This window comes from Lonchura striata, chromosome 5 (assembly GCF_046129695.1).
Source record: "Lonchura striata isolate bLonStr1 chromosome 5, bLonStr1.mat, whole genome shotgun sequence".
Taxonomy (NCBI): domain Eukaryota; kingdom Metazoa; phylum Chordata; class Aves; order Passeriformes; family Estrildidae; genus Lonchura; species Lonchura striata.
In genome coordinates, this window is record NC_134607.1 from 16,313,065 (window position 1) to 16,332,111 (window position 19,047).

Genomic DNA, 19,047 nt, shown 5'->3' on the forward strand with positions numbered 1-19,047 from the left:
TTCCTTCTTTCTTTCTTTCACTTTTATCTTTGTCTTTCTGTGGTTGTAAATACCCCTGCCATTTGTTTAAATTACACCATCTTGCTCTGTTTAGGGGCTGTCATACAGGATTTTAGAGATGCTTTCCTCTCATGGCACATGATTTACTTGTTACCATTGGTGTAGACAGAAGGCTCATTGCAAAAATCAAAATATCCAGGAGTCATTCATTTTGTATGTAGCAAAACACTTATTTCATTGCTATTACCATTTCTGGCAGTTCTTTAAATCAATGATTGAACAGAAAACGTTATCAAAGAATCTTATAAAAAGGAAGAATCAACCCTTTGGGTTTTGAAAAAGTAAACAAAAAAGAGTTATTTTCAGTAGAATATATTGTTTGGTGAGTTTTTATCTTAAATTGTCTTTAACTGCCAACTAAAATATTTGTAAGAAGAGCTGAAGATTGGACTCACATACTTGCTGGTAGATGGCATTTTCTGGCCTTTTGAAAAAAATACTGACTATTTTGTGAGTATTACATATAGGCTGCTTGTAATCTTGTGAGAACTCCCACCTTTGCTGTTTGCCATCCAAACTGTGCAAAACAGTTAAATGGTTTTCTATGGTTATACTGGTTACATCATATTTGAGCTGGTGGTGTGGTGTGAGGCAAAGTCTGCATTTGTACAACATGACTTTTCACATGTAGGTACAGGAGAGGCACTTCAGGAAGCAGCCTGGTCTCTGCAGAGAGACGAAATATCTATATCTCTGTAGGGTTAGTGTTTGCATTAGACATTTGGCAAGTGTTTTGTCTGTAGGGGAGTCTTGAGTCTTAGGAAAGCATGCTATATTAAGGCTCTGTGGGGTTTTTCTTTATAGGGCTCCTGGAATGTTTCAGACTCCAAAACCCTAACTATTTTCCTCATCTGTTTTGCTGAAAAGACTGTCAGTCTGATTTAAATTTGAGTCCCTTTCAATTTAATATGAGGCAGCTTCCCTAGTGACAGTTATCCATGACTCCCAGTGACTGGGGAGCCCCTGGGGTATGTGTGACTACATCCTAGGTCCCTGGGATGAGCAGCGAGGATGTGGGAGGCAGCCCCAAAACTGTGACCATCTCTTGTATTTGGTGGCATCCTTCAGAATAAAACCACTAGTGCTGCCTTTGCTTCAGCTTCTGACACCTGGCAGACAGTGACTTGAGAAAGTGTTTCTATCTCCTGCTATATGTGTGCTTCCATGAAATGAACTCTCTCTTTCAACAAAGGATTCTGGAAAGCTGATTGGAAGAGATGAAGTGAGAAGACAAACTATAGTGAAAATGGGATGTTAGGGGATGTGCAGTGTTACTGGTGGGAAGCTCCCTTGAAGGAAAGGGGCAAGGAACTAAGTGTGGAGTTGGATTTTTAATAGTATGGCAACTGTATTTGAATCATAGAATGGTTTGTCTTGGAAGGGACCTTGAGGATCATTTAATTCCAACTCCCTGCCATGGGCAGGGACACCCTTTTGCTAGACCTGTTGCTCAGCACTCCATCCAACCTGGCCTTGAACACTTCCACGGCTGAGGCTTCCACAACTTCCTTGGGTAACCTGTTCCAGTGCCTCACCACAGGCGCAGTAAAGAATTTTTTCCTAATATCTAATCTAACCCTACTCTCTATTTTAATTAATTTCTCTTTGTTTGGTTACTATATGCTCTTGTAAAAAGTTTCTCATCATCTTTCTCAAGAGCTTCCTTCAGGTATGAAGGCTGCAATTAGGTCACCCCAAGCCTTCTCTTTTTCTGGCTGCACAAACACAATTCTCTCAGCCCTTCCTCATGAAAGAGGTGTTCATTTGATTATGGAAAAACAATTTGAAGTAAACTGAGCTAAAAGGCAGGTTGAGTATTTAGTTTTTAATTGCTTATTTAATGTATTTCTTTTTTTATCTATTTTATTTGTTTTATTAATTTTCTGTAAAACATGAGAGGCTCTGAGTGGAAACATGCAGCAGAAAAAAAGGAAAAACAAACCCAAGCTCTGGCAACTCACGTGCTCTACTGTGGGCTCTGTTTGAGTTTGCTGGAAACAATGGTGGTCTTTTCTTCTTCATGGGAAATTATACTTTCTTTTGAAGTAAATGAAACTTCTGCTAATGATAGCTCTTTCAGACATTTGAATGCCAGGCCTCTTGCAGTCTTCAAATGAATTTATTTCAACACAGCTATTAAGTTGTCTCATCTGACTTCTAGAATTATATTAAAGCCAGATACATAAAAGTCTCCATGTTTGGGATTCCTCTCCTGTTTTCCATGTCAGTTATAACTGTGTTGCATTTGAGCAAGAGGTTGCCAGCAGAGAATACTGGGGAGTGCCAAATTAAATTTCAAATACATTTTGTTCTTTGTTCATGTTGAGAAATATTTTTCCTCCATGGTTGCTGTGCTCAGCAAAATGAGATGAGGCTGCCATTAAACTCTCTGTAAATATCAGTCTAGCTGAGTTTTAAAGACTGTCTTTAAAACTGTGGCACTGTTACTCCTCCTCTGAAGGCTGGTGTAATATGAACGTCTCGGGTCCTGAGGAAAAACAAAACAAAAAAAGATTGAAGACACCTTCCTTTCATCCAAGCAATCTCTAGTCCACTGTCTTAGTACCTGGCTGCCTACTGGAGAGATGTCTCTAGGAAAGAGGGACATTGCTTATTTTTAAATTATGTGTTGAAGGCCTTGTGTTCTGATAAACAGTGCCAAAGTGAGATAGTGCAAATTATAGAAATAGGAAAGGGAAAGCTCAGAATGACTTTTGGTGACTGGTTAGTGAATGATGCTTCAATCCCAAGTAAATGAATTTAATACCATTTTGTATTTGAATATTTGCTTCCCAAATCCAGATTTCAGGTTTATTAGCATGCTGTAGGTAGCCTCTAGCAGTGTGTGCAAGTCCTATCTCTGTGCCTACTTTGCACATCAAACAATTAGCTTAATTTATATTATGAAGAGACACTAATTGGAGGGGAAGGAAGAAGTATGTAGCAAAATGCCAGTGACAATTAAGATAATGCATCACATATCACCTGTATAAGTTTTTGTGAAAAAAGCTGTTTTCAGATGTCACTTAAGCCTAATAAGAACTTCAACTCTTGCAAGGTGGACAGTAAAGTATCCCCTGCCTCATATGAATTGGTAAAGTGAAAAATAAAGTGTATTTTTTGCTTATTTTTACACAGTCAGGGGTCAGAAAAGAGGAGAGGAGTTCCAGACCTTTCAAGATCCTTGATTCTCTAACTGGTTTAAAGAAGACAAGCAATAGTTACAGAACTTCCCACCAGTAATATCAGTGCTGTAGATCACGGGTTTGGTACACAGGCTGGAAAATAGTTAAAAATCTCCGTATTCTCTCTGGAGTGAAGATAATTGCTCATTCTGGCAATAGCTAATTATGTTTGACTTGCTTGTGTTTTGCGGTCCTGAAGCAGAGCTTCCCAAAAACGCTTTAGTTGGAGTCCCACTTTTTACAGTCTCACTAACCATTTTTTTCCTTCTCTGTCATTGATCTGCAGAATGCAACAGCAACAACAACGTCGAATGTTCACAGCTGCCCTCCTGGCACTCTTTTTCCTTCTGGCAGCTGTGAGTACCACTGAGGCTGGCAAGAAAGAGAAACCAGGTAAGGTCCAGTCTAATTCAGAGTTAATCCCCAAGATAGATTGCATGCCTGTGAGAAGGTCAAATGCTTCTGGTTTTGTTATGAAATCAGGTCATTTGTTAACCTTTTGACATCAGGGTAGATTTTTGGCTGTGACACGTTGTTCTGTGTTAAATAGGGAAGCAGAAAGGGGTTTCCATGTCAAGTGGCAGCTTGACAACCCCAGAGACTGGAGTCCTTGGTTCATCACAGAGTGGATATTGCAAAGCAGCTTAAAATGTGCTCCATGAATAGTTTCATGCTTGACTTAGGGGGAGCCAAACAGGCATGATGAAAGAGCAGTTATGTCACTTGCTCAGCGTTATATATGACAGTGCTACACTGATGCTGTGTGATGTGGAAATCCTCTGACAAAGAATTGTACTAACTTGCTGTTGCACAGACAGCCAGACATCCAGCAGTAGTTTCTTTCTGTCAGTGATGAACTCAGACCTCATTGCAAGAGAAACTGGCCCAGGGTGAAAAATTCATATCTGTCAAACTCCATTTTGACAGTTTTTAAAGAATGTATTTTTTGGTGTTTTTCTTAAGGTCTTATTATTTTCTGGCATCTTAGGTACCAGATAATATGAACTGAGAGTCCATCAGAATTAGTGTTCCCAGTAAAAATAAAAGAAATTTTTAACCATTTTGTCTTTGTGGAAATATGAGAAAATGGTAGCATAAACATGCAAGACCTAGAAGAAAAAAAAAATTATGTAAGTATATTTACAGTTACTTGTGATGATTTAGGGGCTTAAGCAATTTTTTTTGTGAATCCCTGTGTTTGATAACATTTCTATCTTTTCTCATAAGTCTTTTGTTTAAGGATCTAAATAAAATCATGATCCTTATATTTACCCTGAGCAACAAACTCACCTGAATTAGAAGCACTTCGAGTACACTTCTCCATGTAGCTCCTTTGCCTTTGAAGTATTCTGTTATAAAATGTGACATGGTATAGCAAATCAGAAGTTTTCATCCCACAGCTGTTTCCTGCAGGTGCTCAAATCCTCTGATACACAATTTCAGCACATACATTTCTCACTTTTTAGTGTGTAGTGCTTCAGCTGGAACTGAGGATATTTGCATGCCCCGAGCTAGTGGAGACAGCTTTCTGAGTGAGAGCCCTCCTGCATGTTTTGCTCAGTGATCCCTGTGGGTTTTTAGATTTCTGAAGATGACAATCCACTTGAGAATATTTGAATGGACTAGTAAACATGGCAGTGGGAGTGAGTTTTAATGATCATCGTGCTTTGGACTCGGATTCTGTCTCTGCAGAATTGTGAAGAGGATGTCAGACCTTTTGCTTTTAAGGGAATTGTGTTATGAATGTCTTCCTCACTTATCCTTCCTGTGACTTTGGTTAAGTTTAGGCAACTTCTCCATAGGCTTTGGGCACTGAGCACTTCTCTTGCTTGGTTTCTTGTCTTCATCCAGAGAAAAAGGCGAAGAAGTCTGACTGTGGGGAGTGGCAGTGGAGTGTCTGCGTGCCCACCAGCGGTGACTGTGGCCTGGGGACACGTGAGGGCACCCGCACTGGAGCTGAGTGCAAACAAACCACCAAGACCCAGAAGTGTAAGATTCCCTGCAACTGGAAGAAGCAATTTGGAGGTCAGCATTGCTCTCTTAAGGGGTTTACTTTGGTTTTTATTTTGAGCATGGGGCAGGAAGCCTGCTTTTCTGCTTAGTTCCGCAGATGTCTTGGTGAAGGCGTCAGTCCTGAGTTCAGGCTCACCAGAGCTGGAAGATGGGGGGTGCCAGAAGGCAGCTTCCTCAGAGCTCCTCTGCAGATAGTCCCTGTAACCTGCGTATTATAAACTGCCTTCCTGCATGCTGGAATCTGCTCTCTGTGGTGTTCAGCCCTGTTCAGAGCAGTAGTGCAAGTTCACAGCTGTGAACCTCTGTGATGGCTATCACAAGCTTTTACAGTGTGTGATGTGGAGCGTGGCGGGCTGGCTACCTGTGTGTGCAGTGAAAGGAGGGAATGAAAACTGGTGTATTTTTATCATTCCAGACCAGTGTATTTCATTTTTACCATTCAGTTCAGCAGGTTCATATGTACCAGTTTGGGAAGACATGTCAGATCTGGACAAGATGTCTGTCCAAAACTCAAATTTTATTACTCTTACAAACTTGGCACTTTTTTCTAGTAAACAGCTTGCATGATTTTGAAATTATTGTGACCTTACCAATATAATAAGTGCTGCAGTTTCAGACTTGAGAAGTCTATGGGTGCACAGACATTCTAGAAACTATTCAAGCTTTATTTGGTAACCTCTGGCATCACACAAATTGAGAAACAACCATATGGAATGTAAATGACATTTCAAACTGCTGTTTCTTTCTTTTTTTGTTATTGTTGTGCTGTTCATATTCATAGCTAAATGGATTTCTCTTAATATGCCAAAAAATGAAATATCCATGCAAAAGCAAGAGGATTAAATTTTAAAGCACTGGGGAGGGGAGGAGACTGCAACTACCACTGCAAATAATCTTTAAAGTTTTTGGGATTATTTTCTTCAGTTGCACATCTTTTTGTCTGCAAGCACCAACTGCCTGTGATATCCTATTAGTCTCACAATGTTTTTATTTTCACACTCAGTCATTGTGTTTTAAATTTTGCCTTTTTCTTCCTTGCTGCAGCGGAATGCAAATACCAGTTCCAGGCCTGGGGAGAATGTGACTTGAACACGGCCTTGAAGACTCGGACTGGGAACCTAAAGAGAGCCCTTCATAATGCTGACTGCCAGAAGACTGTCACAATCTCAAAGCCCTGTGGGAAGCTTACCAAACCCAAACCTCAAGGTAAATTCCATTTGCTGAAAGCTGTATGATAGTTCACTTAAATCACTGGGTTTGTGATGTCCTGCATGCTTCAGTGGGAGCTCATTTGTACAGGATATTGCACTTTCATGGCCTTTCCTCAGCTTTGCACTGCTTCTGTCTGTCAGGGCTCAGGCAGGGAATATTCCTGAGCTGGATAGCCAAGGCTGTCTCACACTTGACAAGTAAGCTGAAGATTAGAGCTCAAATTTTAACTTTAGACCACCTGTACTGTTACCAGTTTGCTTATGCAGCTAGACTTCCAGAGTAAAGATTCTTTTCGTAACTCACTCATTAATGGGAATGGAATAATAATGACATGAAAATATATCCCTTGAGAAAGATATATTTTATATAGGTTTTGGTTGGTATTGAATAATGACTAGTTGAAAAAAGGACTGCTTTCCTTCTGGACAAGTAGCATTGAAAAGATATTCTCACTGCACACTGAAATATGAAAATACTGTACACCCTTGGGGCTGTTTATTCTTTATTCAAACATAGCAGGAAGAACAGTACATAATGTATATGTCTTATTTAAGTGTGACTGACAGTATAATTCCTGGTACACAGAAAGACATATGCCCTGCATTTGTGTTACCAGGTGGCCCTTAGAAAAACTTATTTTCTTTCTAATTATTAAAACCTTTTAATGTACTCTTTTGGTGGAATAGCAAGTGTTATGTATATAGGATGATTTATAGTGGGAGCTAAAACTGTGAGAGCTTGTTTGAGATACAAAAGTAATGTGTTTTAAGTAGATTATAAAAGCTATGCTACCCTGACATTTGTTTGCTTAAAACTAGAAGGGTTTGACATATTCCAGGTTCTGAATGCTTGGATAGCAATACAAATAAATGTGATTAGGGGTGACAGGTGCACCTGGGACAAGCAATTTTCCACTTGTGGGCTGTGGGGCACCATTGATCGGAGGAGTACCTGCAGGTGGCCTGCTCTGCTTGAGCAACCAGAGAAGCTGCAGGCACTTTGTGTGTGTGTGTGCATGCATGCATCCATACACGTGACTGGTTTTCCTTGCACACCATCCATGGAGTTATCAGATGAGTCTGGAACCTGTGCAGACAGTGACAGGCTGTGGAGCAGCAAACTTACAACTAGATTTTCAGAGACCACCTGAGTTGGTTGAGCTGGTAACAATAAACATCATTTAGGGATTGAAGTGATTGGATGGGAATGCAGGAAGGGCTTTGAGATGTGTGATTTTATTGTTTAGCAGTTTTGGGGGCAGGACTTTTTTTCATGTTTTTGCTGTTTTCTTTTTTTCACTAAGTTTCCATGCCTAAGTAGCCTTTGGGAGTTTACTGAATGAGGCTTCCTATTGTGCTGCCAGAAGGCCTCTGCCCCTCGAGCCTCTGCCTTGCTTGTCCTGCTTCCACTGAGTCATATATCTCTATCCTGTCAGTCAGTGGCTGTCAGAACAGGGAAGAGGGGACAAAGCAGAGCACTGATGCAGCATTGTTTTGTGAGAGTAGTGCTCTTGGGTGGTACAGGCTCATTTTTGATTTAGAGTTTTAAAGGCAGAGCTTGAGAAATTGCTGGATTGGAGTCAACTTTAACTGATTCTAGAGTCTAGGAATGAGTTGTAGCTGAGACTGAAAATTGGATTGGGACTGACTACAGCAACCAGTTGTGGGGTTTGACTTAATTACAAGACCTGGCTTTATTTGATCTGAATGAATGCAAAAAGAGAAATAGGTACAAATGTGGGTTTTTAATCATAATAACTGTGGGCAGCTCTGCTCTCCTGATCTGCGTTAGAAATCTTCCTGCATGCCACCTGCTCGCTCATCTGCTCTTGGCATTAGTAGGAGCAGCAGGCATGGGAGTCACACACACATAGCCTGCCTGGGCTCAGAGCTAAGTCCATATTGCAGATCCGTGGGTACAACTACACTGGGCAGTGTGTTGGCACCAGGAGGAGGAACTAGAAGAAGAAATTAGGTCAAGCAGATTAGTACTGTGTGAAAAGTTTTGCCCCACTGAACTTTATTTCTGAGTTAAAAATCAGAGTGCTGGAATGTTGGCTGGAATTAGACTATTTGTTTTCCTGAGGTGAAGGAAAATACAGGTTGGCGGTAAGTCCAAACCCACAAATAAGATAAAGGAGAAGATTTAAACTGCATTAAATCTATAGCTAGAATCTTAATGAATTTCCTTATTTGGAAATGAGAAGAACTGGGTTATGGCCTGAGCACTTCAAATGGTCTACAGTTATATGTTAGGCTCCTTTTTTCTCCCCTAACTTTGCATCAGTGCCTCAAGACTATAACAAAGAAAGCCCATGATGCATTATTTGGAAGCAGCAGCTCATTTTCTGAAGCGTGAAAGGTCTGTACTAATATCCAGCTAGATCTGTGGATGCTGATCAAGGGCTGGCCATTCCTACTGGGATTGCCAGGCCAAGCAGGGCAGGGACTTTCTGGCAAGGTCTGCTCTGGCAGCAGAGCAGTCAGCCAGGGGCTCAGCAGTTCAGGAATATGTTTTACTGTAAATGGTCTCCTCTGAGTGGTCTTTGCTTCAAGGGGTGCACCAATGAATGCATCTCTGACAGCAACAGGCTGAGAGTACCAAAAGCAGACGTGAACTGACTGAAAATATTGCACTTAAAAATACCAGTATATTCTGAAAAAAGTGTTTTTGTAATTTTCCTGACTGGCCCCCTTTCCAGCGAGGTGAAGTTTTTATTCTATTAGGTTGTATTTGTAACCTCTCAATTATATCTATTTTTCTTTTGATTTCATACTGTAAATGAGGTCAGTAAAAGCCCCTATTTAGCTTCTCCAATCTATTGTACTTTTATATATCTTCTTTTAATTTTTTGTCGCTTGCCATCTTTTCAAGCTTCTGACTTAAGTATTTCTTGGTGTAAGAATTTATCCACAATAAGCATACTTACTATTGGACTTACCTAAATTCCTTCTATTATTGCAAAAGAGTTTTTGTTATGGAGAGACAGGAATGTAAACAGTGTTCCAAGCATGGCCTCTACAGATCTGAGTTGAAAGAAGAAAATACCATTGTAATGCTACCTTTATTGTTCATTACACCCACAAAATTAGCTAAATATGATTTTAAATTTGATAATTGCTTGCATGGGCAGTATCTGAGACCTTCAAAATTCCCCCTAATTAAAAAAAAAAAGTAAATAAATTAAAGCAATTATTTAACCCCAGGAATTTTTTGGGTAAGAGAGGTTATCTTGTCTAAGGCTGATCAATGAAGTGTTATGCATCAAATTTCACCTGACACATTTCCTTCATGGGATGTGGTGTCTGAAGCTCCTCCTCACCTTCTCTGTTCTTTGAGGAAAATGCCAGTTGATGGATCTTAAGTGTAGATCCTGCTCTGATGTTGCTTATCCACCATTCCAGCCCATCAACATATGGCAGCTTTGCTGATAGGATGAGTCTCCCTCCTCTCACTTAACGATTTCTAAAATGACTGCTGTTCATAGGAGTTGGATCTGTTCATACCTGCAAAACAATCTTGGGGTTTATAATTTTACAGATTTGTTGATAAAATATAGTTTGGTTTTCCAGGACTTCTATGATCTCTGACAAAGCTTATGCTAAATTAAAGCAGGAGATGCTCATCAACTTTGGGAATCAATTCCTTCTTTATAAACTGGTAACCTAAGTGTTTTTATGGATTTCTTTTATCTTTAGTAAGCATCCATAGAAAAGCTTAAAACCTTTTTAAACACTCTCTATTATTTTGGAAACTAAAGAAAAAAAAATTTTCTTCTTAGCAACTGGTCTAAGTACTTGCAAGTACTTTTTACCTCTAAGCAGCTGTCTTACTGATTACAACTTTATTTAAGGATGAGAGTAGATGATGAAACAGAAGTTTGAATCTTACCTGGCTTCCTGACAAGCTCATTTCTCCATAGCTTTGTTCACACGCTCTCAGACTGGAAGACAGTGACTTGGTCCTGGGCTGCTGGGTTAAAGTGTAGGTATCACAAGAAGAAAAATATCTCTCCTTGGATACTGTGCATTTGGACAGACAGATTGTCAGCAGTGTGATAGTGATGTCGCAGGCACCATGGTTTGTTGTATATTTAGTCCACAAATGAGGTCATGAGAAAGCCTGTCACGAAGTCTAGAAAGGATGATTTTTGTCAAAAAATCCCAGTGGAGGGCACCTCTTCTCTAGCACACACAGTTGCATATTCTAATCAGTGTCTGCAAGGTTGGTGATGTTGAAGATCTCCCTAAACTGTCCTGACAGATGTGACAGACTCAGGCACTTCTGTCGAGTGGCTGCTCTAATGGCCAGCTTGTGCTGAGGAGCACAAAATGCTTCCGACATCCTCCATCTGGCCAGCTTCACACCCACCCAAACCTGATTGATGCCTGCTCAGGTTCCAGCCAGCCAGAAAGCAGAAGAATGGAGTATTATCAGGATTCAGGAAACGTTTTACTTTAACTGCTAAGAGAGGAGGAATTTATTTTCACTGAGCTGGGTTGCCTGATGGGCTTTATTACTTCTTACACTCTTTCTGTCACTCTCATTCTTTCTTTCTCTCCCCCTATAACTTTTGTACTTTCAGATATTTATTTTTCTGATTAAGATAAAATTAAATGGAATAAGGAGCTTGCCTGCCCTTTCTGCAATGTACCCTTCATTTTTTTGAATTATGCTCCTTTCTGGTAACTTTTTCACCTGGCTGCATTTAACTCTTTTTAATAAATCTCCCTTCCCAACTCTTTATCAATTTACAGTGTATCACATCTATGAGTTACTTTGTCATGTCTCAGCTCAGACCTTGCCACACAGGAAAAATATGTGCTAAGGTTGGCGAATATTAACACTGCTCACACCACTGTTGTCTTTAGTAATTGGGGTGCCAACCAAAGATCACATCCTCCAACATGCAGTGTTTGTAAAAATTTCCCACATGAAGGCAAGACCTAACTGAGCTGTTAAGGGCTGTAATCTCTTCTGTATCATTCAGATCAGGTTTAGCATTTGAGAGCATAGCAAAGTGTCAGTACAATTCCCTGTGTTTGGCATGGTGTGCATGCTACTACATGGAGGAAATTACTGCACTCTGTATTTTTAATAATTTCATATAACTTGAAGAGTTTTACTTCAGAGCTGAGTGAAGCATAAATCATCTGCCCTACCTTGTTTTTTTTTTATCTGTATATCTTTACAGGCAGCAATTAGCTACTCCTGCTATCACTCCTTGGAACTCAGGAAGTCTAATTAGAAGAAGAGTAGTAATTGAAAGTCAGAAAGGCTAAATGATTTCCCAGATTGACTAAGTATCAGTAGCAGGTCCAGGAATGTAGCTAGTAGCTGCTGCTCCCTTTTATAATGGAAATAAAATTATCAGAATGTGACAATTGACATCAAGGTGAGTGTCTGTACTGCACTTTAATCAAGGTTCTTGGTTTTATGTCAGTCATCTCAGTGGACTCCCATCAGTGTTAAACACCATTTTACCTTGGGTCTTCTTAGGAAGCTTCTTGTCAAGTCATAGAGATGGACTTGTGTTAATGAGCAGGTGTATCCCTGTCTTTGCTTCGGTGTCAGGAACAGAAAACAGCCTGTGATTTTTGAGCACTCTAGTGGCAGATACCTACCTGTTGGGAGAATCTTGCAGTGTGCTGCCAGAACAGACTGACCAGCTTTAGCAGGATGGCTTGACTGCTGGTTGTTGCAAGGAGCTGACAGTGGTGTATGAGTGACTTGCTCTCCTGAGCTATTTGTTCCTCAGACAAATTGGGTGCTGCACTGATGAAATTGAACCACTTCATTTTGCATGTTGGACAAGTTGCCTTTTCTGGGGTGCCCTCCCTTAACTTTGCCTTTGTGCAAGAGCAGAAAGCAGCTGGAGGGGACACAGAGTGAGAGGAAATGACTTGGTAGGGCTGTGATTTTCTATTGTTTGAAAGATGCTGGTGTCTCCTGTTTTGGCTTCGCAGTCATGCTGTACCTCTCTCTGTAGGTTTTAGAATTCCCCAGCTTTAATGTAACTCATTAGTCGTACAGGCATGCAGCTAGTGTAATAATTAGTATTACAGGAGGCAGAATAATAGAATCTGCTCAAACTAATTAGTTATAAAAATGAGGGATTTTCTCATATTAGGAAACAGCTGTGATAGTTATAGAAAAACCTGAAAGGTAAAACTGGGAGGTTTTTCTCTTGTTCTAAAGGTGAGACAGGTTTACTGAAGAATAGACCCTGGCACAGACCAGGAGCCTGTAGTGAAATACAGTGATCTGAGCTCTGTAGGACAGGACACTGGAAGTGTGTGCCCAGTGGGAAAAGCATAGCTGGCTGTTATTATTGTTGCTATCATCATGTTATCTGTATTGCATGAGTGCCCAGAGGCCCCAGCCGAAAAAGGGTGCCATTGTACCAAACACTGCATAAACATTGTGAGAAACAGTTTTGCCATGAATAATTTATGCCTTATGGCACTGGGAAATGTGAAAACCAAAGAAGAAATAGTGGTCCAGAGAGGCGAGACTGGGCACTAAATGCTTGGTCGTGTTTCCCAGTGCTGGTCTGAGGACAAGGCTCGTGTTTCAAGGTGAAGTAAAACTTCCTGGAAATTTTGGGCTCTGAGACATGACTCTGTCATTTGGCTCCTTACTGCCATGACAGGAGGAAATATGATGTTTCTCAATTTCAGTGGGAATGAGAATAAGCTACATGAGAAAAACAAAACACAGTGGTGCTTACAGTGTGGACCAGCCTCAAGCTGCTTATAAGCTGCCAGTGCAGCCCATAACTAATAAAGTTTGGATGTCTTTGAATAGTTGCTTTTCTGCTTCCATTTACTTATGATTCTTGGAGGCTTTGTGCTGTAGTTTCCCTTGAGATTGCTTTTGTACCTGTGAAAAATTTTACTGTTTGGATAAGTAATTTGAATGCCTTGTCAGATCATAGCATAATATCAATCTGATTGACACAACCCTACTTCCAGGGAGAAGGAAATGCATGTAGAAGAGGGAGAGAAGAAATATTTTTTTAACTAAATATTTTTCAATTTTTAGTTGTTCTGCAGCTTTCATAGATAGTTGTTTTTGAAAAGAAAAACACTGGGATGTTCAATGGAAACCCAAATCTCCATGTTTTTCTGACCCCCTGGTTTGTATTTCAGATTATTTTTTCTTTTTCTATGCTGCCCCAAAAGATGAAGGACTGGATTTGACAAATTCTCATTTAACACTGTTGTACCTGCAGGAGTTTCTTTTAGGGTGGGTGGAAGCTTAAATAGCCTTGTGTGTGTCAATTCTGTTATGTGCTCATTGCCTCGCTTTTTTGGCTTGTAAGAACAGCCCAGCCTCCTTGGCATTAGCTAGTGCCCTTGAGCCATGAAAATGCCTTAAGCTATGGGATTTGCTGTGATAAAAGGTATACCATCAGCAAACATTCACCCTCATTACTGTTCATGAGTGACACAGAGAGAAAGTCCTGTTCCTTCTGTTCTGTTCTTTTCCTTTTCTATTTCTTCACTTCCTTTCCTTTCAAGCTCTCTTCCCTCCCACCCCCTTTTTTATCTCTCTATCTCATTTTCCACTTTGCCATCTCTCTATATTTCCTTCTATCTCTGCTTACTGCAAGACTTTTGCAGGTGACTCTGCAGAGTGGAGAGCCCTGTGTCCTGTGCCCCAAGGGTAGAGCTCATCTGGGGCAGATGCAGAAACCACAGCTGAGAAGGGCATGTGTCTGCTTTTCAAGAGCTAACTGAATAAAATAGGTTCTCTATTGACATTATACCACAAATAACTTTCTGTATAGGTATATACCAAAGTCCCAATGGATTATTAAAGTGTTCTGTCTCCAGCGGTCTCCTGCAGACGTGTGAATGCAGCAAGCAAACCCTTAATGTATCAGCCTGTGCCTGCACCTGTCTTGCTGGCATTAAGAGGGATCTTGTGTACAGCATAGACAAGGAGGGGGCTGAAGAGCCAGCTGGGACTGTGTCCCTCTTGTGCTGATCTCAGCATGATGAAGAACAGTGAGAAAGTCCTTACCCTACAGAAGCAGTAGTGTGAATGTACCCAAGGCGGATGAGAAGCCAACCAAAGAGCAAAGTGAACTACTTCTGAAAGCGTTAGCCAGACCCCTGGAGCAGACTCCAGTTGCAAAACAGCCTTGGTTTGAAAAGTTTATCCATTGCAATCTTCTGAATACTTACTCTTAAGATCTAACATCTTAAAGGCTAACCTAGATGTAAAGAAAATTAAATGAAACTTTCATGTTCTTTGCCTTTGGGCTATTAGGCCATTGAACAGTCAGACATTGTGTGTGTCTTTGTGGTCTTTTGAGTGCCTCTGCATAGGCGGTTTTGAAACTTTTTCTCCCAAATGTTTGAAGGAAGAAAGTAATCAAAGGGAAAGCTTTCTGATGAAAATCCTTGGTTTCAGCAAATTATCTCTTAAATAAAAGTTCCCTGTAATTCCTGATTGGTTTAAGTTGGGATGTTAAAGGAAAGGGTTTAAAGGTCTTACATCAGTATGTCAGATTCAAGAAATGGCTTCTGACTAAGATAATTTCAGAGTTTTGTGGCTCATTTTACAACAAATTGAATTATTTTCCCCTACATTTATTTCTTCTTGAAGTCTCAATGAGAAAGAAAAATTATTGACACATTTTCTGTGAGTGGTGACTTGATTCCATTCCTTTGTCAGATATGTTAGTTTTCATTACAAATGTAAATCTGGGTATTTCCCATTCCTAACACACTTTGCAGCGTGACTTTGTGACTTAAATGAGGCAGCTGCAGCCTTTAGGTCTAAATCAAGTCATTCTTGTGTTCAACTGAGAACAAATGTAAGTCTATCCAAAACAAAACTTTAGCTAAGTGAGAAGCAGAGCAAAACCTGATGGAGAGGAGTGGGCACAAGTGTGAAGAAATTGAGGAACACAGATAACTAGAGAAAGCTGGTAAGGAGCACAGGCTAAAATATAAGGGATGCAATCAATTGTAATCTATTAATGAAGTAAAAGTTACATCATTGTCATTGATTGATTGGAGAAGTGCCTTCTTCTGCTGTTCAGCTGGTGGATTTTTGCTTTTTTCCCTCATCTAGTAGAACTGTGTTTCTCAAAGAGGCTTTTCAGAAGAATTCATTAGGGAGCAAAGTTTCTATCATAATATAGTTTTTCCTTCTTAAACCATTTGGAATACATAAATGCTGTATATGTTACAGGCAAAAAAGGAAGAAAAGGATTTAGATAGCAATGAAAAGTTCTTTTCCTCTACAAGACAAAGAAAGGTTTTCAGAAATCCGGTACTTGTTTTTACAGTCCTGGAAATCACAAAATAATACAGTTTTTGTTCCTAGACAGGAGTGTGAATCTCTGTAAGGTGATGTTTCTTTTGCCAAAGTATAAAATCCTTGATTATACCAAAGTTAAGACTTCTCCATTCCACAGGGACAGGCATTTCATCTCCAAAATTTAGAAGCACCATGCACCCCCTTTACCACCACAGAAACCTGGTGCTTTGGAAAATTTTTCTCCAATTGAGAGGTAGAGGGGCCTTTCTAAAACATGCTTTCCTCTGAGCTTGGTAAGACTGAGTGCTAGGCCCTGGGAAAATTGTATCCTGAACATTGTATCTAATGTGGAATTTTTTTACTATAAACTATCAGCACAGCTTTTGCTATTTTGAATGATTTATACTGCTTTTGGGGACACTGCTTGAATTTTATGCACAGAAATTCAGCAGTGTCATGAGTGAATTGTTACCTTTTTTTTCAGCAGAAGACCTGCAAATCTTGTCTTACAAAGCTTGACTTCCATTAAAATGTAATTACCTCCCTTTTGTGCATTATACATTAAGAGTGGCTTCAAATGGTGTGTGGCTCCTGCTCAACTGAATTACTTTCATTTGTTGCTTGCATAGTAAGAATGAGATTCTGGAATAAAGATGACTGTTTAAAGAGGACTGCTGCGATTCCAAATTGCATAGAGAAAGTTCTGCTAATCAAATTAACTTGTTTACTCTCTAAGACCCTGACTGAAATTTTTGTTATTGCTCATCTTGGGCCCACAGAAAGTGGGTCCAGTGCTAATCCATGAGCAGTTTTTAATCCTGTGAATAATTCTAAATCCTGCAAAAATTTGTAAGGTTATTCTGGTGATGGAGGATTAGATTATCCAGTGTCTGTGCATTGACACAGTTTGCTCCTGCAGGACTGTTTGGTTTTGATTTTGCTGGAAGTGCACTGGTTCCAGGGGGGAGCAGAGTGGCTGTGCAATGCTTGGTGGTTGCACACTGCAGGGACTACCAGGCTTTTGGAATTTGCTCTTTGAGTGCCCCCTGGTCCAGGATATTTAGCCTGGCTGAGCAGGTTCCTGAACTGACCAAAATCTGCTCTTCTGAAATCCAGGATTATCATCCTTCTTTTTGCTTTGCTTCTGCCTCTCTGGACCCTGAATTCTACTATAGATAGCTCATAAAGATACTGCCAGCTGGTGTCTGGCACAAGTGGGCCACCTGACTTGAAAGCAAATAGGGCAGTGAGTAGATTTAGATTCAAATTCTGTGTGGGTTGGTGTGAACCTGAGTTTCATCTGGTTAAGTGTTTTTACCATAGTGTCTCTCTGTATTTTTGGAGGCACTTGTCTGCAGCAAACACATTTCCTGAAGGCAAAGGACAGCTGGTAGACAGCTCTGTGGCTCTGCCTGTGGAAATACTGCACTCAGTGGGGTGGGTGAGGTGAAGGAGGCTGCTGTAGGCCCAAAGCTCCTGAAAATGGCAGGGTTCTGCACAGAACAGTCCCTGCTTACTGGGCAGCTTTTCCTGCTCCTCTCTGGCTCAGTGTTGAGTGTTGCTGGGCTCATACTGCTTTGCAGTGTCAGTGAGATGTGGAATCAGCTTTGTGGCTTCTCCATCAGAAAGGTTGTCTCAGAGGGCTCTGCTAAGTCACTTAATTTCTGATGGGACCAGGTTAAGATGCCTAGTAGAAAATGGCTGAACTGAAGGTCTTAACATCCAATCTGTGCTAACCTGAATTGAATTTTGATCATTTTCATATATGGAACAGGAAACTGAAGGGGACTATTGGACAGTGTACCTAGGGGATCTTTCCCTCACTTAACTGGCAATTGGCTACAGCTGATTCTGGAGTTTGGGACTGATGAGCTGGCAGATAACTCTGTTCTCTGAACTAATCAGCCTTTTGAGCATGGTGACCCTTTCAGTCATTCCTGGTTACTCTGGGGAGGGCAGCACTGGCAGGGTGATCAGGGTGATGTGGCTCCCATTGTTGGCTGTGACCCTGCAAATTGTCATAAAAGTGGAAATCATAGAGGAGGGTGAACAAAGGTGAGGACAATAAAAGCCTGAACGACACAAATGCAAAGAATATGTAGGGAAATGAAAAAACATAAGCAAAATGCATCTTGAAGCAACTTTATACATTGTTAGCCATGGACATACCATAGCCTGATCATAATCTCATAATCAAAACAGGTAGAGTGTAGCTGTGAACAGACTTGTGCATGAACATATGAACGTCAACATTTTATGGGTCAGCACATGGATGTTGGTACTGTGGTGGGACCTATAAAAGAGCCTAAGGGCTGGGCAGTTTCCTTTTTTTCTTTTTTTTTTCTTTTTTTTTTTAATATTTCCACAATTGCGTGTGTGCATTTCATTTCATGGAGCAAATATGCTGTACATCAATCCAGATTACCTGTCTAAAAGATGAAGCTTTGGTGATGTGAGTACTTTCAATGAGGGAGGAATTCCTCCCTCATTGAAAGTACTCACAGGACAGTGAGTACTTTCACTCTGCTGAGGCTGAGTACTCTGGGTACTCTTCTGAGTACTTTTACTCTGCTGAGGCTCAAAGCAGAGTCACTTGTCTTTGGAGGTAGATGGCAGCTTGGATGATGTGCAAGTTACCACAAGGGTGGACACAGGGGAAGAATTGAGAAAGGAAGAGATGTGGACCCACAGGCATTAAGTGCAAATGAATAAACAGTGGGTTGTCTGGTACCTCAGGTGAAGTGAGGATGGGGAGCTGGTGCATTCACATGACTCCAGACCACAGTCTTCTCCTGGACTCTTCAGCAGAGTCCTGTTAGCAGTCTGCCTGCATTTATATGTCTCCTTTGCTCTTAGTAAATCTGGTTCAAGTCTGCATAGCAACCTGCTGAGTGCGCTGCGTCTAAATAAATTTTGCAGGTTCCAGTGCCGGTCTGATTGATAAAATGCCACTGTTTCTTTCAGAGAAAGTGGTGTTGTGTGGGGAATAAAAAGTATGAGGCAGAGTGCAATCAATACAGATTTCAGGCGGGTCAGTCTTATAGAGTGGCAAAATTAGAGGAAGTGGAGGATGTGGGCAAAAGAGGTTGAGGGGGGGATGCAGGAAATTTGCAGGGGTGGAGAGAAAGCTGTAGCTGAAAGCAAATTAGATACTAAGTCAATGAAAGATTGCTTTTTCTAAGGACAAGTTATGAAATAGTGTCAGATTCTGTGAATAGCTCCAGATGCAGACATTCAGACACACATGCAAGCACACACATATATGCAAAAGCACGGGGAAAAATTAGTTTTCAAAAAAAAA

At 40.6% G+C, this 19,047-nt stretch overlaps 1 protein-coding gene across 3 annotated transcripts in view; it reads left to right on the plus strand.

Moving 5' to 3' along the window:
• PTN (pleiotrophin) overlaps window positions 1-19,047 on the plus strand; it is a 76,077-nt gene that overhangs the window by 48,715 nt on the left and 8,315 nt on the right. For all 3 annotated transcript variants that reach the window (XM_021551962.3, XM_077783347.1, XM_077783349.1), the window contains exons 2-4: window positions 3,532-3,638; window positions 5,097-5,270; window positions 6,303-6,464. In XM_021551962.3, coding sequence (XP_021407637.1) covers window positions 3,533-3,638; window positions 5,097-5,270; window positions 6,303-6,464 — 442 coding nt within the window. In that variant the 5' untranslated portion in view covers window position 3,532. The remainder of the gene's footprint in view (window positions 1-3,531; window positions 3,639-5,096; window positions 5,271-6,302; window positions 6,465-19,047) is intronic.